General features: G+C 49.0%; 1 protein-coding gene across 1 annotated transcript in view; it reads right to left on the reverse strand.

Annotated features, from left to right (window-relative positions):
• The window catches only part of PSD2 (pleckstrin and Sec7 domain containing 2), a 46,197-nt gene extending 24,409 nt beyond the window's left edge, over positions 1 to 21,788 (reverse strand). The window contains exons 1-6 of the mRNA XM_035559647.1: positions 21,283 to 21,788; positions 13,835 to 14,323; positions 12,739 to 12,933; positions 6,904 to 6,984; positions 6,229 to 6,341; positions 2,288 to 2,346 (exon numbers count right to left, since the gene is read on the reverse strand). Coding sequence (XP_035415540.1) covers positions 2,288 to 2,346; positions 6,229 to 6,341; positions 6,904 to 6,984; positions 12,739 to 12,933; positions 13,835 to 14,323; positions 21,283 to 21,788 — 1,443 coding nt within the window. The remainder of the gene's footprint in view (positions 1 to 2,287; positions 2,347 to 6,228; positions 6,342 to 6,903; positions 6,985 to 12,738; positions 12,934 to 13,834; positions 14,324 to 21,282) is intronic.
• Between the last annotated feature and the right edge of the window lie 398 nt (positions 21,789 to 22,186).

Consider the following 22,186-nt stretch of genomic DNA (forward strand, 5'->3'; position numbering starts at 1 on the left):
CTCTTTTTTTTTTTTTTAACACAGAAAAAAAAAAGACCCAAAACAAACAAACAAAAAAAAACAAGTCAAATGCTAGTGCTTAAAAGTAAAACACTAGAATGACTGCACTTACCACCTGGTAAAGGATTAAAGAGCAGAAAGAGAGGTTCCAGAAGCAGAAGGAGGAATAAAAAAAGGAGGAGAAGGAGAAGAAGAAATTAATGTTACATGTGGAAAAGTAAAGAAAAGATTTTTCAAAGAAAAGTTCGGGCATTTCTACACCTGGTCAAAAGAAAGATGCATTTTTCCTTGCCTAGATAGCATGAGATAATTTCTTCTCACCAGGCCTATGAGGCAGCTTGTCAATGAAAAATTGAAATGAAAAGGTTTTGGAGGCTTGTGTTTTTGGTGTATGTTTTTTTTTCTTTTTCCTTTTCAATAATTTCCACCTTCCCAGACACTTTTTGGATTTTTTTTTAATTAAAACAATCAGACAAAATTAGTTTCTTTTTGAGTGGAGGTGCGTTTTGTCTTCTGCCACTGTCTGCTTTTGTTGTTGCAGTAAATGCCTTGATAAAAGTATTTCCTTGGCTCCAACCTTTTCTGTTTAAGGATGAATGTTATGTGAGACCCTCCCGGAAGCTGGGCCCACTGCTGTCCCACCACATGCAAAGACACTTTGCTAGATATGTTACTGGCAGCCATGTGGGAGTGAGACAGTGTGATACCGGTCACAGGCTGCCTGTTCCCAAGAGGATGAAGCTGTGGCAGCTGTAGCCAGCTTGGTGCAGGCCACAGTGCATATCTGGAAAGGATGCTCTTGCTGAGACCAGTAATTCCCTCCATCGACTGCTGCATTCAAACTTTGCCACTGTGTGTAATGATGGGGAGGGTCTCCCAGCTGGACTGTCAGGATGGCACTGGTGAAGCTGGTGGCCTTTGCATCTTTGCCATCATAGGTGAAGAGCACTCATGCAGTGTCATCTTCTCACCCTTACAGAAACAGGCTCCTCTCGAAGGTGATTATAAACCAGTATACAAAAAGTGAGGTTATGGCCTACGGCCATCTCATTAAAAGGCTCATAAAGATAAATCAGGGCAAGTCTCTGCAGATGCACAACAACTTGTTACCAGCTGGAGGCAGAAAAGGACTCTGATAATACAGCTTGGAAATCATGGGACTGTGGGGCAGAAAAAGGGACTAAAACTAGCGTAGGTTTCATATGTGCAGGTTGCTATAACAAGCCTTAAACACATCCACGCACCCACACCCACACCCACACCCTCCCACCTCCCAGCTCCACAGAAGCCCAGGGGAGTCTGTGGCTCCAGGTCTAAGATCTCAGAGGGTTTTACAAAAGAAGGTGCTTCAGTGACCTGAGACTCGAGGAGTTCCTCTAGCCCTGTGCACAGTCCTCTGAGGCTCACAGCCATGCTCTATGTCTGCACCACAAGGCTGGAGAGCAGGAAGGAGGTCTGTATAAACAGTGCCTACATCTTCCCACAGCAGTGAGCAGGGCACAGTCTGTGCATACTCCCAGGTGTACATTATGGCAGGGCTCTCCAAGGGAACACAGTGTCCCAGTGTGTCCCTTATGCCCAGTCCCATCTCTCTGTGCAGCGACTCTTCCTCCTACTCTGCTCTCCTCTCTACAGACTGGGAACAATCTAGTTGACGTTGTAGGAATAAATCCAACCTATGCATAGCCTCTGCTGTTTTCCATCCAGCCACACCTTTGGGTAGTGAGCTCTGCTCACCCAGCTCTTTATCCAGAGGCCTCTCTGATGTGATGCTCTCCAGTGGTTTTCTGTAATGTCCTGGGGAAAAGGAACAGCTGGGATTTGCTTCATGTTCTGGGAATGAATGATCAGATCTGGTCCTGTAAGAAACTAATGACTCAGTTGCAGCAGTTTTGCAGATGAGGTGAGTGTCATGTGTCTGAACCACCAGAAAAAGCAGCACAATTGGAGCTGCTGTTTGCCGCTCCACAGAGACTGGTAGTGAGGACTTCTCCATGAGAGCTTCTGGGGCAGGGCTGATGTATGCAGTAGGTCCTGGGAAGAAAGCTGCATTGCCTGTGCCTATACGGGATAACTGACATCAGATGTGACTTTGGCTTGAGTGTGCAGTGACAGTAAGAGAAGGTCTGTCCCCAGGACTGGTCCTGGCACCCACAATTTCCCCTGGACCTGTCAGAGTACCCTCTGCCACCCTATCTTGATTTTCCAGACATGCATACTGCATAAGGGGAAAGACCTCTACACTAGATGGGAAAGAAAGAAGGACACATCTCCAAGTACTACTTACATGGCCATGAAGATCTGTGTTTAGCAGCATCAGGGCACAGGTGAGTGTATGAATCCCATCTGAAACACAACAGTCAGACAGCTATTATTATTCTCCTTTCCACAGAGTTTCAGTGTTTGCCCTGTTTTGGCAGCCCACCCATTGCAAAAGCAAGGTTAGTTGCTATGCCTTTGGACCCTAAAGAATGCTTGTTTCTTTCAACTGTGCATGGTAGTTTAAAAAAAAAAAAAGATATAATTTTTCCCCTCAAACTTTACCTTTTCCTGAAATGATCACCAGGGGATTGGCTTGAAAGCAATTTTGTCAATGGCTTTATAAAGATCAGACTTTTTGCTGACCCCATCTCTATTTCCCCCACGTCCATTCTGTGCCATCACCAGTGCAGAATGTAGCAGAGACTCTGGGAAACGGAGTACTTTAAGCTAGTTTCCCCCAGCTGATCACAGTCACCACACAGGTTTGTCCTGAGGTTTTTAGCCATTGTTCCTGTGCAGTCTGCAAGTTCTTCAGTCCTCCAACAAAATTATTACTACAAAAGAGTGCAGAATTTTTGGCTCTCTGACAATAAACACATACAGTTTTTCCTGCCATTTAAGACAGCACAGCACCCTGTTCTGTACCAGCTAGGGTGGTGGCTTTAGTTATTTCAAAACCACGCTGAGTCCTTAAGCTGCTTAAGTTCAAGAGACTTGTCTGTCTCCATGCACCACCTCACAGCAGTGAGATGCCTTGTACTCCAGCACTTGAGCTGGTTCACACAAAGACCACACAACGTGGTTAGAGAGCACCAGGGAGGGCCCAGAGTGCCAAAATACTATGGCCTTGGCCTCTGAACCTGCCCTTTGCATGACTTGGTGTGCTGCTTCATGGACCGGGCCCTGAGCACCTCATGCTCACGGCCAAGCTCTAAACACTGACAACTAAAGGCAACCAAAGACACACAAGCCCAGGATGAAGGTAACTGAGCACATTAGCTTCTCTCTAGTAATAACCACAGTCTCTGAGGAAGGAAGGGTTTCTTGTGGGCACATCACGTATTTCTGTTTGAGAACTGACAAATGCGGGGAATTGCTGTCACTGACATTCAAGAGAGAATCACCTGTTAAGAAAGATGCTTCCTCACTTCCACAAGAAGCAGCTTTGGGCTTGGAACAAAATGCCTTCCTAGTGTGTATTTTGGATTCTCTATGGGAGGTTTGGGGCTGACATTTTCACTTTGCTTTACTGGATTGGTTGGGTCAGGTAGACCATGCCCTCCATGGCCTCCAGGTGGAGCTGATGTCCCAAAACCTGCTATTCACTTGCTGTTGCTTAGCTCAGTCACATTCACATTTTCTCTCTGCTAAAACAGTGCCATAGCACATACATATAACTCTTCGACATCTGGCCCTTTTCAGTAAAGGAGAGCACCCATAGTGTGTCAAAGTCACAACTCTGTGGAAGAAAGGCCTACCACCCCACTCAGAGGTCAGCAAGTCAGAGCTTCTGCCATCCTTGTTTGCAGCATCCTGTCATGCAGGCTGAAGCAACCCTTGGTGTTGCAACAGTTGTGGCTCCATCAGTGGAAGAGTAATTGAATCAGCACATAGAAATGCCCTGAAAGGGGGGAGGGCTGTAAGATCTTCACAGCCACCAGACCATCTCCAGACCAAATTGCTTTGGCTGTATCATGTTTCTATGTTGACAGACTACCACAGACACAGGTGTTTCTTTAGACATCTCAGTAACATGTAGTGGCTCAAATTTCTTTTTGGTGGAAGACCCTGTGCCAGTTTAGTCTAGCTACAACTAGAAGGAACTACATTCTGAAGGAACAGCATCAGCTTGCAACAGTTTCCTCAAATCACTGCACATCCAGTGTCTGCAAAAGGTGTAAACTGCATGAGCTACTTTGCTTCCCTCCAGGCCTTGCACATATTTATTGACTGGATTACAACTGTATTTTAAGCCCCTTTCACTTTCAGCACTAAGCACAGATCTGTCTTGCTTGGGACTCATTCAGTTTGCATTTGGCCTGCAGAGTGGTCCTTCCCAGACTTGTGAAATGTGCATCACAGGTAATGCTGTGGCACTAAGTGTTAATGAATGGGTCATGACAGTAGCATCAGTGATGTGTTTCAGTTCCACTGTTCATTAGCCTTAAGAGTTTTGTACTGTTCAGGACTGTAATACTTTCAAAACAGGTCCTGCCAGCAGCAGTGACATCTCCACTGATTGCCATGCCATTGTTGAAGAGTTTAACTTTCTGGGTTCATCCTTTTTTTGTATGAGCAGATACTTTCTCATGCAGCATTGACAACTGGTATCTAATTTTTCTTCTTGAACACTTGTGATATCGTAGCTCCACTAGCACCTATGTAAACTCATGTTGCCATGGCAAAGCTTGTGTGTTGTTTGACTATTTGCTGCCCTCTGAACAGACTCATGCTGAAGGGTGTGTGTATGGAGTCAGAGATCTGACTGCCTCATGCTCCAGCTCAGCCTCTGCTCAAGCTGGTGTGTGCATGCATCTGTCCACACAGTGGGTGTGACAGATACCTGAGGACCAGAAGGGGAGAAAGGATCCCAAGGCCCTTGTCTATAGGGGTAGGAGGTGGATGCAATAGAGCTGGGGATCACTTCTGGGGGAAGGTGGTGAAGAGAAGTTAGGATTGGGCATTTGGGATATTTCAGCTAGGGATGACTGCTGAAATCACTTCTGAGAAAAGAGCCATGAAAGCTTAACCCGCAGCTTAATGTCTAGAGGTTGAGGACCCTTCCCAGAGGAAGGTCCTTTTTGGATCAGTGGGAGAGAACATCACACAAAAGTGTGTAAAGCAAACATAGGAAAATGAAATGTAAGCCTATACTTTATTCAGATACCACAGAGAAAAGTGAAGAGGTCATTCTGTTCTGAGAATAGCTTGTGTTCAGTTAACCCGGCAGAAGAACTGGAGAGTTTGTGTGACCCAAGGCACTGCTGCTCCTTGGGGAGCCTGCAAGGCAGAGGCAAGCAGGATCTCTCAGGTCCAACTGCTATATTCCACGCTTGAGAGGGTGAAGTAGGAGCAACCAGCACTTCTGTGAGGTTGGCTGAGATCTGCTCAGCAGCCTGATTTCCACCCATGGGGGTATTTCAAGATGCATGTAAGCAGATGTGCAAAGATATTCATGTAAATGTGAACTGGAGTGTGCTCAGGTCTGGATGTGTGCACATGCACATGTGTACTCCAAATGACCTTTTCCATTAAAATAAACAAACAAACAATCAAGAAGAAAAAAAAAGAAAGAAAAAAAGAAAAACAGAAGGAAGTACCTCTATTAAAAAAAATGGAGAAGGACTCTGAAAGTGGCTAACAAAATACACAATTCCAGTGGGCCCAGGATTTTATCCAGCTCTGCTTTCCCCTGCTGCACACAGTAGAGAGCAAAGAATGCAACCCCTGTGCATAGCAAGCCAATAGTCTTTCTCAATCTGTATGGAAATGTCTTCTATTCTGCTGTACCTCCTTCAACGGACGAGATCTTGGGCTGAGCCAATACCACTTTGCAAGCCACAGCTGCAGTAACTCACTACCCCTGAGGACCACTCCCTCCCTCCCCTGGTGCTGGGCAAAGCACAGCCACTAAGCCAGGTCACAGCTGAGGAGCTTACCTTCATCACAGCTCACCTGCACTTGCATGTTCCTGTTACTGGGAGCCCACACTCAGACCATCACGCCCTGAGGAGACACACAGGACTCTCCCGAGGAGGTCTGTACAGTGCCTGGTGTCCCCAGCCCCTCCCAGGGCAGGGCTGGTCAGCAGGGCAGCACCCCAGCGGAGTAATAAGCTGCAGCCTGGTCTGGCCAGTGGTTGCTACTCAAGATGTGGATGGTTCACTTTATGTGCAGGCTCTGTGACACAGGTGCACTGTGAGTGTGCAGCCGTGCCACAGCAGAGCTTGGGAAGGGAAGTGGTACCTTCGGAAGTGCTCTCCTCTGGGTTGCACTGGCAGTATCGCCGGGAGAAGTGAATCAGCACCCGCTCCCGCTCCTGCGTCTCTCCCATCAGTGGGAATGCTTTCAAGAATGTCCTGCAAAGAGAAAATGATACTTAAAGATGTCGTGGATCAATCTGCTGGGAAGCATCCACACTAAGGAGAGAGGTGGAAAGGGGATCCTCAGAGCAGCTAGGAAAGCCTTTGTCCTCCCCCCAGCCTGTGCACCCCTGGGCCCCTGCAGGTGCAGTGCAAAGGGTTTCTATGGAGCCAGCTCTGACCTGTGCAGGGAAACATGCTGTCAGCTGAGATCTGACCCACCTCTGGCTCAATGGCAACAGGATGGGTTGTCCATTCCAATGGGCAGAAGTTGATCCCACTTGCTCTGAGTTTGTACAGAACAGGATTCCTGGGAAAGCTGCTCTCCACCATGGGGAAGCAGGTTGTGGGCCCTCCTGTTAAATACCACTTTTGGTGGCAGTATTTTGTGCCAAACATGACACCAAAGTAAAAATTAATTGACAACCTAGAGCTCCCCCCAGTCCCTGCTCCTGTTACACAGACAGCCTCTGTGGAGTTGGGAAGCCCAGAGGAGAAACCCACCACAGTACTCTGCTCTGGCCAGCCCGGACGCGGGAGTGCCAAGAGACCAGCTCACCTGAGTGCTTTGTCAAGGGTCAGGCCAGTGAAGTCAAAGAAGCTGAGATACTCCTCTGCTACCAACTTGCTAAATTCGTTACTGTAATTAAAGAGGGAGTAGTCAGCCCTTTCATCAGGGAAGAAGACACTGTCTACAAGAGAACAGCAGATTGCTGCCTCCTGGCCAGCCCAAACTCCCAGTATGACACTGCAGACATGATCCCAGACCCAGGAGGACTTTCTCCCAGACTGAAATGCTGCTGGAAGACCTCCAAAGGGCCCTGAAATGCCCACAGTCTAGCACTGCAGCTGCCAGCCTTAGACACCTGAGCATGAGGGGTACCTGCCCTCGGTGCACCCCTCTGCCATGCTGCTGGCCAGGCAGAGCTTCCTCCACCCAAACCAGCCAGGGACACATGGCCTGAGGAGAAGGCCATAAGGATGCCTAGTGCCTTCTCTCTTACCTCATTCTCTCCCATTGCTGGATGTGTCCCCTAATCCTACTGCAATATTCCTGCTCTCCACCCCACATTGGCTCCCGTCTCACTCTCTCACCACTGCACCTCACTTTGCATCTCTTTGCAATCCCACCCTCAGACACACTAGCTCACATGTCAGATGGATGCTCCTGGGGTACTGGAGCAGCCAAGGTGCAGGAGAGCTCAGTGGAGATTCTGGCCCCACTAGCCCCTAAGTGCTTCTCCAGGGGTGAAGGAAGATACTTGGAGATTTTGAAGGATGCTTGGAAACTTCTTGCCTTTAAAGCCAGAATGGGTGATACTAAGTTCCTCTATCTGCACAACTCAGGTGGCAGAATTGCAAGGATGATTAATGGATGCTGGCACAAAATGGTAGATGATCTCAATTCAGTGGGATTGGTCGATGTTGGCGGATGACACCAAGCTGTGTGGTGAGGTTGACACACTGGAGGGAAGGGATGCCATCCAGAGGGACCTTGGACAGGCTTGAGAAGTGGGCCTGTGCAAACTTCATGGAGTTCAACAAGACCAGGTGCAAGGTCCTGCACCTGGGCCAGGGCAATCCCAAGCATAAATACAGGCTGGGCAGAGAATGGATCGAGAGCAGCCCTGAGGAGAAGGACCTGGGGATATTGGTTGACAAGAAGCTCGACACGAGCCGGCAGTGTGGGCTTGCAGCCCACAAAGCCAACTGTACCTTGGGCTGCATCAAAAGTGTGGAGAGCAGGGCGAGGGAGGTGATTCTCGCTCTCTGCTCTGCTCTCATGGGATCCCACCTGCAGTACTACATTCAGCTCTGGGTCCCCCAGCACAAGAAAGACATGGATGTATTAGAATGAGTCTACAGAAGGGCCATGAAGATGATCAAGGGGCTGGAGCACCTCTCCTACGAAGACAGGCTGAAGGAGTTGGGGTTGTTCAGCCTGGAGAAGAGAAGGGTCTCAGGAGACCTTATAGCGGCCTTCCATTACCTACAGGAGAGACGAGGAGGGATTCTTTGTCAGGGAGTGTACAAGAATTAATGGTTTTAAACTAAAAAAAGGGTATACATAGATTAGATATGAGGAAGAAACTCTTTACTCAGAGGGTGATGAGGCACTGGCACAGGCTGCCCAGAGAAGCTGTGGATGCCCCATCCCTGGAAGTGTTCAAGGCCAGGCTGGACAGGGCTTTGAGCAACCTAATCTAGTGGATGGTGTCCCTGACCATAGCAAAGAGTTTGGAACTAGATGATCTCTAAGGTCCCTTCCAACCCAAACCATTCTATGATTCTATGATTCAATATGATCACCCTTGCCAATATGTAATTCATTTTCCTTCTCCCCACAAAATGAAAATCATATTGCTTGCTAAGTGTTGCACATCCAGCTTCACTCCGAGACATGTTACAGGCAGAACTCACTGCTCTCGTTGCTTTTCCAACAGTATTGTTTTATCTTCCACGGTGAGGTTGATGCTGTAAAGTGTCTGGGGTGGATGCTGTTTGGAATCAGACAGAGAGGTGTGTCAGCTCCAAGGGAGAGGTCCAGGCTGAGTTTTGAGAGGCAGGATGTAAGTATCAGTGCTGAAGTGTCTGCAGGCTACCATTTCATTGTTGTCTGAAGCCACAGGGCCTCATGATCATAAAACAATCTTACCATTTGGGATTGCTATCTCTGAGAAAGAACACGGCCTCATGGCCCCGCGGCCAACCCAGGTAAGTCTGTCTGAAGCAGTACTGCAATAATCAGTGTGTGGATTCCTGCCAGCTTCCTGTGGAAACTTCTCCTCTTATCCTGGAACTTCACAACAGGGTGATTTGAGAAGCCAAAAATGACCACATGCTTGTGAAAGGAGATGTCACAACATCTCCACTTATGCCAAAGAACCAACAGAGCCAAGCAAGCCCCAGGCCTCCTCTGGGATCCTCTCAGCTCTAAGCCTGCAGAAGGCCTCATACATTGGCTGTGTCAGTGCTGGGAAATAGCCAGTGCTCTCCCTTCCACAGGCCAGGTCCCACCTCACAAGTGTGATCCTACAGTCTCATGGAAGAAAAGCTCTGATTCCTTCTGCCTGGACACCCTTTGCCAGATCTTCTGGGAATCTGCTTGGGCACTCTGGGCACTGTGCATACAGCAAAGACCGTCACACACTGCTGCACTGGAGTGATCAACAGGGGAGAACAAGGCATTCTCCCACTTAACCTCAAGCTGAGCATGAAAGACCAATGCTCCATAAAATCAAAAGACAGCAGCACAGCTACAGCCCTGCACAAATCTTGGGTGGACTGAATTGCTCTTGAGGTGTCTCCAAGGCCTACCCTGGGAGCTACACCCTAATGTGCATTCCTAACTAGATTGATCTGTAGTCAGGCAGGATGAAGGTGGGTGGGAGCTCCCTTTCACCTCACTCTTCCACCAGGGCAGACCAGGAAGGCAGGCAGGCTCACTGCCTATCCTTCAGTTCACCGGGTCTTGCTGATGGCCAGGACTCATGACCCTCACGACCCAGACAGCCTGGCAAACAGTGATCTATGACAGCTTCTGTAGTGCCAGCAGCTCCCCAGCCTATCACACCTTTCCATGTGCCTCACCTGGTCCCTCTCCTTTGAGAAGCTCCAGGCAGAGACTGCTGACTCTGCCAAGGGAACCAGAAGGTGTTGCAGGGCACCTGAAGGCAGCCAGCCCCTAGGGAGCAATAAACTCCTCTGTCTAGCCAGGGGCCCCTCTTCCCCGAGCTCCAGACCAAGTCAACGTGCCCGAGGCATGCCTGTGACACAGAGCTCTAATACCGGCTACAGCAAACCCATGGCCTCCTCTAAGGTGGGCTTAGATGCCTGCTCCAGTTTCTTTGTTCAATCATTTGTCTTCCCTCTCTCTGTGCTGTCCCAGCTTCTCCCATGGGAATGAGTGACACTTCCACCAGTGCTACTCAGATATGTCAGAGACATCACTGCAAGAACAGCAATGGGTTTTCCATTGAAACAAGTCTATCATCCTGTGGTTGGTGGCTGCACTGTGCATACACCTTCTACAGACCACTCATCTTAGAACCCTGTCTGATGCTTCCTCCCTCTCCCTGGTTTGGGAAGGTCCAGGCACCAGGAGTGATTACTGACCTGTCTGGGTCACAAGCCACCTCCAGGGTGACCCAGGAGTCCTGGCCTTTTCTCCCAGTTTCATTCCTGCATGGCTGCACGTGGATGCATCATGTGCTGTTTTACTGCACTGAATCACACTGTCCTACCAGAGCTACACCTCTGTTTTCCAAGATTCTTATTGTGCCACAGCCACCTTGATCAAAAAAAAAAGAAAAAAAAAGAGTTTCCATAAAAAAGCTTGGTTCAGTAAAATTCACCTAATCTCCACAGGAGGGAAGCAGGCTGTATGGCCAGGCTGTGCTGCTGATGGGACTCTGACAGAGCCCTGGTTCTTCATGTGCTGCAATGCTGCAACTCTGCATGCTGCTGCCTGCTCCTTTGCTGCCTGCATGGGTTTGCGAGCACAGCAGTCTGTTGGGAAACCTTGCAAGTAAGTGCTTGGTGCTGCCATCTTTGTGGTCTGGCACCTGAAACACATCAACCTCTGTCCAGCAAGAGATATGTGTCTGGGGGTAGTAATAGAGCTGAGATGATGACACAGACAAATCCAGCAACAAGGATCTTCCATGTAGAGCTCAGTTGCTGAAATGCATGCTCTTGACAGACTAAGATAATTTCTAGATTTAGAGTTAACATCGCATAATCCTGTCAGCTGGAAAGACGCTATTTGGAGATACCCAACCTCTATTTCCTTGTTCATCAAGCCTTGTCTACTTGTTTGACAATGATGAATTTTTTTGTGGGGGGGTTGCTTTTGAGAAAATTGCCAATACTCACAAAGAAAAAAAAGGGGCGAGGGTCAAGAGGAGCTGAAAAGCTTAAAAATGAAATTTTTACTTTTCAAACAACCCTCCCAAGCATCACTTAAATGTACTCTGTTCCCACAAATGTAGGTTGGTCCTACTTTGTCTTAAGTGAGCACGAGGAGCTTAAAATATACCTATTCCCATCCTTCTTCCTTTCCTACTCCACAAAGCCACCTGCTTGGTCCAAGAGCCTGCAGATCTATCCAGGTTTTGTGCTAGGAAATGATCCAGGTGTCAAAAACTCAGCTGATCAAAACACAAGTTGTTTCCTTTTAAAGGCTGTGTCAAGTCCCAGATGTGGATCACCAAACAGCTTCCCAAGGTGAGGATGACAGGTAGAGGGAGGACTGCAGAAATAAGCAAAGAGGCACACTCAGATGCACCCCAGAGACTCATTGTTTGAAACTGCCCCACTCAGACAGCTGGTGTGGCAGATTTGCAAGAAAGACAGATGCTAGGCCTGAGGCAGCAGAAACCCGATATGTACCTGCTATAAGAACCAAAGAGGCAAATGAGAATGCAGTCAGGTGATATAAAAAGTTTCCCTAAGAGATCACTCATGGGCTCCTTCCTTCCCAGGACCAAGCTGAGCTATAGACCATTCTCAGTATTGGAAGCTTGGGTATTTGCAGAGGGACAGTTGTGTCCTGCTGATCTAGACAGCAGGCCATTTCAACAACATACAAAAAACCAGCAACACATTATATTTTATCCAGGAGAAATATTCTGGGGATTGGTGTCCTCATACCCACTGTCATCCTAAAGTCATATATTACTGTTATGTTTGTTACTATTGCCCTGTCTTTTAGACACCACTGTAACTCTCTGGCATATGAATAAACGCTTCTATTTCCCTTTTGCCTTCCCCATGCCAATCTACCAGCTGAAGGGCCTGGACCTCTGTTGTGCAACTGTCTCTCCATCAAACCCTTGTGGGTTCACACTGTCTACAAAGACTGGGTCAGGAGGCACTGCAGCAAGATTTTGGGGTGCAGACATGAAAACCCTGGGGAATGGCAGGGCAAAGATGTTACAGGGCTTTTGCCTTGTCCCACTGAGACAGACTCTCATTGCCACCACACTCCCAGGAGCTCCACTTAAACACAGGAAGGTCAAGATCCAAAACTCTTCAGCCTGGGGATTGCTTCAGGTGTCCTGCTGGGCCTCTTCCAAATGCAGGAAGCTCTTTGTTCTGGCAGGCAGCAACTGCAGCTTGTGGCAATTAATGCCCAATACATGCAAACAACTTGTAGGATTCAAATTGCAAGGGCATTGGTCTTGGACCAGTTTCAACTGGGAAGATCTCAAGTGGCCCTGACATGAACCAGCAAGGCCTCGTAACAGTAGGCTTGTCCCTTTCTGTGTTTGTCCTGTTCACCATGCTCCCATGGACCCTCCCCACCACAGGTGTGTTTCTGACAGCCCGATTCAGTGCTGCCATCTCTGTCAACTGCTTGGCCAGGCTGGCTGCACTCCAAAGCCCCACTTACTTCTTCCCAAGCTGGCGTGCCACATCACAGCGCTTGAACCCTTCGAGGTTGTAGAGGCGCTTGGCCAGCCTCTTTGCAGCCTCACTGTCTGCCCTGCAGCCATTTGCCAAGGTGTCTGTGCTTCCCTGGTCAAGCTGCTCCGTGCTGCCCATGTCGGAGTCAGAGTCTGACAGGGCATCTTTCAAGCTGGCATCGCTACACAGAAACAAGAAACAAGATTCAAGGAGCAGCAACACGATTTGATGAAACCCATGGAAAATACCACATTTTGATTTCTTCTTGTCCCAAACAAAAAGTATGAAAACACATTTGTGAACAGGACATTGGACAAAACCTCCTTCATTTCAGGTCAAAAGAAATGCATTTGATGCATTCAAAATAGTACAGATTCATTTCAAACTTTTAGGAAAGAGATGAAAGAGAAACTGACTCCTCACTAAGAAATGATGTCACATCCATTCAAAACAAGGAGACCCAACACCGTTTTAAAGTTCCTCTCTTGCCACTGATATGGAAAGTTGTCCTGAATGGATACAGAGACTGACAGAAGTGTAGATCCATCTGGTTGATATCTAAGGGATACCAAGCTTTTTTACAGCTGTTGACATTCAGGAAACTTAAGGAACAGATGATATGCTTTTAGGGTTAGATTATTTGCTGAGGATATGGGTTTATTATTTGCTGGCTCAGAGGGCGACATCTCCACTGATCTCCTCACTGTCTGCAGAAGAGCTCTTGGGGAAGTCTCTACAGGGTCACCTAAGTGAAACCTTGAGCACATTTGGGAGTATATCTGACTAACTCTTACCTGCCACGAGCTTTTGCAGATTTCAGTGGTCTGCCTAGAACAGCTCAGATTTTGCCTGCCTTAAGAGCAGATGGGATTTTTGAGCAGGCAGATGAAAGTTTGTCCTGTGGGTGTTTGGCCTGTCCACCATGACAGCACATGTGAGGAGGCACAAGGGAAAAAAAAAAAAAAAGAAAAAAAAAAAGCATCTCCACCTCTATTACATTCTCTGAGGCTTGCTCCTGGCCCCTGGGACCCTGTAAGACAAGGACAATTCCCTTTGCCCAAGGAATTCAAGGCCTGCCTTACCTGATGGAGTTAATGATCTTGGTTGCTTCTTCCTCTGAACCTTCCACATGGAACCCATTTGGGATATTCTTCAAAGACAAACGGCTCAGCACATTCTCTGACCTGCTGCTAGTAATTGAGTGCCTGAGAGGGCTCCCAAAATCCCCCTCCACTGGCTTTACTGCTGCCTGCTCTTGCTTATCAGCAGCCATGTGGTGAAGGGCTTCTCTCTGCTGGGCCACCAGTTTCTGCTCCAAGAGCTCTGGGCTTTCCTTGACTCGTTGCTGGATCAATGGTGTGAGTGGGGCCTCAAAACTGACGCAGCTGTCTGTCTCGTCTGTGAGAGAGAGGACATCCAGAGAGTCCAAGCTGCTGTAGTATGTGCCCTTCATTAGGTCAGACTCAACAATCTTCTCAAAGGTTGAGCTGAATCCATCCCTGATGTCTTTGAATTGAAAATGTTCCTTGTCGTCCTCACTACAGCTCAGCTTGGCATTTCCAGCAGCAAATCTGTACCAAAAGGAAAGATGTAGAAAATACTGTCAAAGTAATTGCTTGCACTGTTCATATTGGAGCTAGGGGGCAGGAGAAGAGGCAAAAATAGATTCTGTGATTATAGGCCCTTAGGAGCTTTCTGTGGTATAACCTGCTTTGTTCCCAGTTTTATTACAAGTTTCCAGAGCTGAGGAAGGTAGAACTTTACAATGAGCAATCCCAGGGACCCGGGCAATCATGGTCAAGCCCCAGTAAAAAGCCAGATCTCTGAACTGGTTACAGTGGTGCCTGACACCTGTGACTGGACCAACTACCAGAATGGATTTAATCTGCAGGTTCTCTTTCCCTTCAAGTGCTCTGATTCTGGCAACCTCAAAACCGTGAAAGTCCTTAAAAATTGAGATCAAGTCATATAACTGGATGTTGGCAGCAAATGTTGGCAGCTTGCTCCCTTTATAGCAGAGGAAAAACAGAAGCTTTTAGAGTGCCTTGAGCCTTTTGTCTCAGGCAACGCAGCCCAGAAGCGCAGGGCACACTAGAAATACTATTTTTTCTCCACCGAGAAGGATGTACAAGGGGATGGGTACACACCCAAACAGGCGAGTCTCCATGCTGCTTTACAGATAGACTGTGGATAGACTGCTGGATGGAGAAAGTACTTCCCTCAGCAGCTCTGTGGAGGAAGGCTGGAGAAGCTGCTGTGGACTATCAGGCCCTGATTCATGACCCCAGGAGAGAACCTGCACAAGGCATTACTGCTTGCTGAAGGACTGCCCTGCGCTGCCTGTGTGTAGGCACATCTCTCCATGCTTATTGATGCACCTATGTTCAGGAAAGCCAAGAAGCTCAGGTTCCTGTGAAGTGGATACTCCTCCCTGTCTTTCCTTCTCTGTGATTCTGGATGCCAGGTCAGCTGCGTGGTGAGCTGTGGCAGGAACAGGCAGTGCTGGCACACCAGGGTGGCACACCAGGGAGCAGGGCAGGCCCACCTGAAGGGCAGCACAAGGAGGGAGACAACAATGCACGGCCTACACTCCATGCGTGAGGCCTGACAGGCTTTGACAAACAAGTTCTTGCACCCTTTGAAAAGTCATTTCTGATGTCTGAGCTCTTAGAGCTGCTGTTCACAAACCTAACTCTATGACTGTATGGCCTAAAATCTTACATGAATATGTAAAGCCAAATAATCTCTTGATTCCAGGAGCTCAGGGCTTTAAGAAAACTGTCACCCAGATCACCAGAGCTGGCCACACAGCAAACCAGATGTAAACAGAAATGACACAGACAGCATCAGCTCCTCAGACTACTGCAGCCTGGGGTCTCCTCAGCCTCAGAACTGCCTGTCTTTACAAATCCATTCATCCCTGAAGGCTGAACTGCAAAGCCTGGACATGATTTTGTGTACAGAACAGGTCTCCACCCTCCACAAAGCAGAAGGAACTTTAGAAACTCTATACCCCTGTAACAAGAAGGATTTTACAGGCTTAACTGCAGCCAGTGGTGGGAATTACAGACCTATCTTGGCAGCTTGACCCATTGCCCAACTTCTTGGAACTACTCCCTTTTATTTTCCAGCCCAAACTCCTATAGGAGGCAACAAAGTCAGAAGACCTGTGTCCCTACAAATGCCCCAGTGAAGTCTCTTGTGTGGGACGAAGGGTGGAGACCAGGGCAGGTGCCATGGCAGAGGATGGGTCAGTGAATGCTGACGAGCCTGCCAGCACCAGCGGACGCAAGTCCCGCACACCACATCTCTCCCTGAGTGGTCCCAGAGAAGACTCTCCCCAAGGGAAGACAGGCTTCCAACAGCTTAGACCAGCCTAGGAGCAGTGCCTGCATTTAATTCAACAAAGCTCGGCTAGGGTGGGAGACAAGGTACAACCTCACTTGTATGAATGAACCTCCCACAGGGAACTGTTGTGTATTACACAGCGGGGAAGGCAATTGCTTTACTTAAATAAGGAGCCATATATTTATTTGTATTGTAATCACAAGCTTCTGTCTATTGAAGTAACATTGTACCTAATTGCCTGTGCTGCTTTTCCCAGTCATCTCTGAAATGCTGTTTTATTGCTTATGGCAAGGCATGCAGAGCAATGCACTCGGTTATTATTGCAACTGAACCGTACTGGATTTTTATGCACTGAGTTGTTTACATTTCAATTCTCACTGGTTAATTAGTTGTAATAAAGTAGAACCTAGTTTGCTGTGTTGGTGGAGTAGGGAGGCCAATCAGAGGACATGATGGCAATTAGGACTTTCTTGCCTGTGCACTGCAGGCCTTCTGCAAAGTTCTTCTGAAACTTTGTTTAATGAAATTTGAAATGCTTGTTGGCTGTATATTGACATGTGAGGAAAAGTCTGGGCAAAGGCAGCAGTCACAAACCTGCAGGTACTAAGCGCATCTTACAAGCCAAATGTGGGGATTCCTATATTTATCAGTTTGACTTTTAGCATGATTTTATAGGGCTGAAATCAGAGAACATCAACCACCAGTGAAGCTCTCAGTTTGACTGCAGAGCTGCAAATTCCCTGAGATCAGCAGTGCCCTGAGATCAGCCCCATGCTGGGGGCTCCTGGGAAGGTGATAGAAAATGGGACTTCAACAAATGGTATATTGGCATCCAGTGGATGCTATGGGATAAACTAGACAGGGGGGCAAAAAGGATTCAGTGAGTGCAAACTGCAGTAGAAGTACTAAAGCTTTGGCTTTATCTCCTTGACTGGGGAAATTCAGAGACAATGGAGGATGACAGTGAATTCCCCAGTGCTTTGGTATGTCTGTCAGCTTTTTTTCTCATGACCCACACTCATTGACGAACACCAGTGCAGCAGGCAGTTAGCTGTAGCAAGGAAAGACCATGCTGAGTTTGGCCCAGCCATGCATTTCTGCCACTCATACTATGGATACACGGTCAAAGTACAAAGGAGCTTGAACACAGCAAGCTAACCTGATCCCAGAGAATATGTGGTTTCCCAGATTTCATTTTTGTCCCTGAAGTTTTCCAGATGGCCTTTTGCATTCAGGTATAGTGTATCTTGTCCCCTGCGCATCCAGCTTCCCAGAATACTTATTTTCTATCCAAGTCAATATGTTCACAGCACAAGATCATGGTCAGTGCATGCAGAGTGCAGTCAGGTTGCATCAGGCCCAAATCCTTAGCCTGCCACTTCTCCCAATTCATGCCCCAGTATCTTATAATAATTGCAGTTCCAGTGACTGCACCAGCATTCACTGACCACTTATGGCTTTGTCTTGAACTCACAGTCTCTGCCAGGGAACCAGAAACCAAGCAAATATGATTCCCTTGCAGCAGAGAGACTTGCAGACATCCAAGACTTGACAGAGTAGCTTACAGGGCTTGTGGATCCTGTGTGGAGGTGGACTCCCCAGGCTCTCTGGACATCATCAGGCAGTAGCATCCTGCCTTGGACTTCTTCCTCTTCAGTATCTTCAGTTGTGCCTCTTGAAACAGTGCTTCTGCTTCTTGCTGGTGGCCTTGGGTAAAACAACCAGCTTTTTACTGAGCAGCCTGCTCGACACTGCAGACGCAATGGATTAGGGATGCCTGTCGTCAGCCCACATGCTGTATAGCTTCCCAGCGCTGCTGACACTCCTGGCCATGCTCCAGACTGTGCTACCAACAAACGGCTCAGCCTGAAGCCTACACCAGACTAAGACCAGGAGGTGATTCAAATGCCCCTTTTGGCCATCCCATCCCTGTCACACCTTCTCCTCTTAAGAATCACAGAATCACAGAATCATCTAGGTTGGAAGAGACCTCCAAGATCACCCAGTCCAACCTCTGACCTAACACTAACAAGTCCTCCACTAAACCATATCACTAAGCTCTACATCTAAACGTCTTTTAAAGACATTTTCTGTTATCTTTAACAGCAGTAGCCAGATGGAGCTCCAGATGAGCTTTGGCCTTTCTAATTTTGTCCCTGCACAGCCTCACAACATCCTTATAGTCCTCCTGAGTTGCCCGCCCTCTTTTCAAAAGATCATAAACCCTCTTTTTTTCCTAAGCTCTAGCCACAACTCTCTGTTCAGCCAGGCCGGTCTTCTTCCACGCCGGCTCATATTTGGGCACGTGGGGACAGACCGCTCCTGAGCCTTTAAGATTTCCTTCTTGAGGAGTGCCCAGCCTTCCTGGACTCCTCTGCCCTTCAGAACTACCTCCCAAGGGACTCTGACAACCAGTGTCCCGAACAGCTCAAAGTCTGCCCTCCGGAAGTCCAAGACAGCAGTTTTACTGATCCCCCTTCTGACTTTGCCAAGAATAGAGAACTCTACCATTTTGTGGTCACTCTGCCCAAGACAGCTTCCGACCACCACATCTCCCACCAGTCCTTCTCTGTTTGTGAACAGCAGGTCTAGAGGGGCACCTCCCCTGGTACGCTCACTGACCAGCTGTGTCAGGAAACTATCTTCCATGCTCCCCAGGAACCTCCTAGACTGCTTCCTCTGGGCTGTATTGTATTTCCAGCAGATATCTGGGAAGTTGAAGTCCCCCACGAGAACAGGTGCTGAGGATTTCGCAACTTCTGCCGGCTGCCTGTAGAACTCCTCATCTGTCTCCTCAACCTGGTTTGGTGGTCTGTAACAGACCCCCACCAGAATGCTTGCCTTGTTGGCCTTCCCGCTGATCCTAACCCACAGGGACTCAACCTTATAATTCCCAGTCTCGAGTTCCACAACATCAGAACACTCTCTAATATAGAGAGCCACACCACCACCCCTTCTATGCTGCCTGTCCCTTCTGAAGAGCCTATAGCCAGTCATTGCAGCACTCCAGTCATGGGAGTGGTCCCACCACGTTTCAGTGATGGCAACCAAGTCATAGCTAGCCTGCTGCACGATGGCTTCCAGCTCCTCTTGTTTGCTGCCCATGCTGCGTGCATTAGTGTAGATGCACTTCAGTTGGGCCATTGCCTTCTCCCCCAGGCCCTGACATTTTTTCCCCTGGCACACCTCTAATGAGTCTTACTTTATCCCCGTCCCCTTTCTTACCTAGTTTAAAACCCTCTCAATGAGCCCTGCCAGCTCCTGCGCTAGTATCCGTTTTCCCCTTAGGGACAAGTAGAACCCATCTGCAGTTATCAGGCCGGGTGCCGAGTAAAGCACCTCGTGGTCAAAAAAAAACAAAATTTCTGTGTTGGCACCAGCCTCTGGGCCACGTGTTTATCCGGTGGGCTTTCCGAGTCCTCTCTGTACTCCTCCCTGCCACTGTAGGGATGGAGGAAAACACCACCTGTACTCCCGCTCCATCTACTAATCGGCCCAGTCCCCTGAAGTCCCGTTTGATAGCCTTCAGGCTTCTCTCTGCAATATCATCACTGCCAGCCTGGACTATCAAAGAAGGCCATGCTCCTCTGCTGTTCTTCTCTGCTCATGGCATCTCTCTCATGTTGGGGAAGAAGGTACGTAGACAAGGCCATAAGGTTCAGAGTGACTATTAACTCTGGGTGGCTACAATCCAGCCTGCTGGGTGATTTGTGGTGACAAAGGGAAGCATCCCTGCTCAGGAATGGCATGGAAAAAAGCCCACCTCATCCCAGTGACCAGTCATTTTGCCTCAGTCCCCCAGCCTGCAAAGCCCCAAGGAGGTTTAGGCACTTGCAGAGGCTCCCAATGAGGCTCTGTCTCTGGTCAGTGTCCCCCAGCCTGGAAAGTTCTGCCATGAAATCAGGCTGTCAGTATGGAGGACACAGACCGGAGGTATGACACATGCTGGTCTGTCTCAGGCACTGAGAACAGGATGACAGGAATATTTCTCGGCTCACACTGCTGAGTTGCCACCCATCCAGCTGCAGACTACGGCGTCTGGGAGAGGACTACCTGCCATGAAGCTTCAGACATGAAGATGGCCAATTCTGCAAATCTAGGGTGTATCTGAACAAAGGTCAGTGTAAACTCTTCTACACCTTGCCTGATGCATGGGTGAAGACTGCCTTGACCAGAAGTATCTAAACCTCGTGAGGATTGCTGAGCCCCAGCAATCAGTGCCTGGTCCTTGGTGAGAGGAGTAGATCCTGCTGGGCTGATGCAGTGATGCTGCTCCAGGCAGACACTAAGGGGACTCTTCAGCAGGCCTCACTGCTCTGCCTGGTCATTTCAGCAGCTGGGAACATGGTGTATGCTGGTGGCTACATACCCTAAGCCAGCAGGGCATTCAGACCTGGTGCAGTGGCTCCAAGCATACACACAGCTTCTGGGTCATTAGTGGGGCCACCTGGGCTGAGGCACAATGAGCGCACGTGGCCACTTTCATTGTGTCACAGCAATACACAGCACTTCCCAACCGCCCTGCTCACCTCCCAGCATCCTAAATCACACACATCCCAGATGGAGCAGCACAATCCATCCCCTTGCTGCACACTCAAGCCAAAGCAGAAATCAAGCTACCCTCGTGTCACCCAGGCACTGGTAGCACCAGCCACAAGTGCAGTGGGGATCAAAGCTCAGTGCCTTGCCCTCTCTTACTAACAACATGGTCCTTGGATGCAAAGTTTTGATCTGCTAGTCCATGGACTGCCAGAGCAAGCCATTCTGACAGGGACTTTCAGGGCATACCAGGCTCCCCATCAGCTCCAGGCTATTGCGCTTGCCCTGCTTTGATACCTAAACTATCTCAGCAAACTCTGCCTGAACTGCTGCAGCTAAATCTGTAACTTGTAAGTGGGATGCTCCCAAAAGTCATCACCCTCAGCACACTTGAGATCTCTAAGCCTTTTCCTTCACCTTAGTGCATCGGGGCAGACATTGTCTCTAATCACATTTTTTCTGCATTTGTAATAGGGAAAGGAGCCCAGAGAGAAAAAGTGAAAACACAGTTAGCTATGAGAGCAGCTGCAGCTTTTTTAACTGGTGAGTTACACAGGGAGGAATGGAACTCAAACCAACGAAATCTGGGAAACGGCACACGTGAACCAATGCCAAGCTAGTGTTACGATGGCTTCACACTCACCCAAGCTGATCCTCCGTCTCATTGCTGCTCAGCATTTCTGAGGAGCCCAGGAAGCCATGCAAGTGCAACTTGCCAAGGGCCTGGATCCGTGCCTCTGGAGCCAGGGATCCTCTCTCCCTGGAATCCACGCTGCTGGGGCTGGGCACGCTGCTGTCCTGCTGCTGCAGCCTCACCGCCTCCCCACCCGCACTGAGCTCCGCATCCACGCCGTTGTCCAGCGCTGGCCCCACACAACCTTCGCTATCGCTCGGGGTGTATGCCTCTGATCCCTTCCTGGCGCCTGCAGAGGCTGCCAGATGTTTGTCCCCACAGCCCCGGCGCACCCCATCTGCTCCTTGGCCGGGCTCGGCATCATCCGGGGGGCTGGCCTTCCTGCTGGCAGGCTCCGGAGGCTGGCCAAGCTGTTCGTCCCCATCGCTGCAGGCTTGCACAGCAGGCTGTGAGCCCGAGGAATGCAGCTCGCTGGAGGATGCCACAGACAATGAGAAGTGCCTGCTCTCACTCATATTCCGCTTGTTCTCCCAGCGCTTGCAGGCTCTCTCCCCGTGGTCAGCTCAGGCGTGGCACTACCTACAACAGAAAAGACACTACGTCACAAATGCCCGAAGGGATGTCTGAACGATGCTGACTTGTCCACAGCAGCTCAGAAGGGTGACAGCCAGTGCCACATCTGCAGTGACAGGAGTGGAGAGGAAAATGTATCCCTCACCCTGCTTTGACCCCTCAGTGTAAAAGCAGGGAGGAGTCATGCAGGGAAGGGTATGTTGCTTGCAAGGACAAATGCTTGTTACCCAGCACAGTGAGATTGGAGAAGAAAATCTGCCCTTGAGATCCTGAGCCATCGGGGCCAGGCATCCCACCTTCCAGAAAGCAGAGACCCCAGTAGCCCCTAGAGAGCCCAGCC

This window comes from Cygnus atratus, chromosome 14 (genome assembly GCF_013377495.2).
Source record: "Cygnus atratus isolate AKBS03 ecotype Queensland, Australia chromosome 14, CAtr_DNAZoo_HiC_assembly, whole genome shotgun sequence".
NCBI classification, from domain to species: domain Eukaryota; kingdom Metazoa; phylum Chordata; class Aves; order Anseriformes; family Anatidae; genus Cygnus; species Cygnus atratus.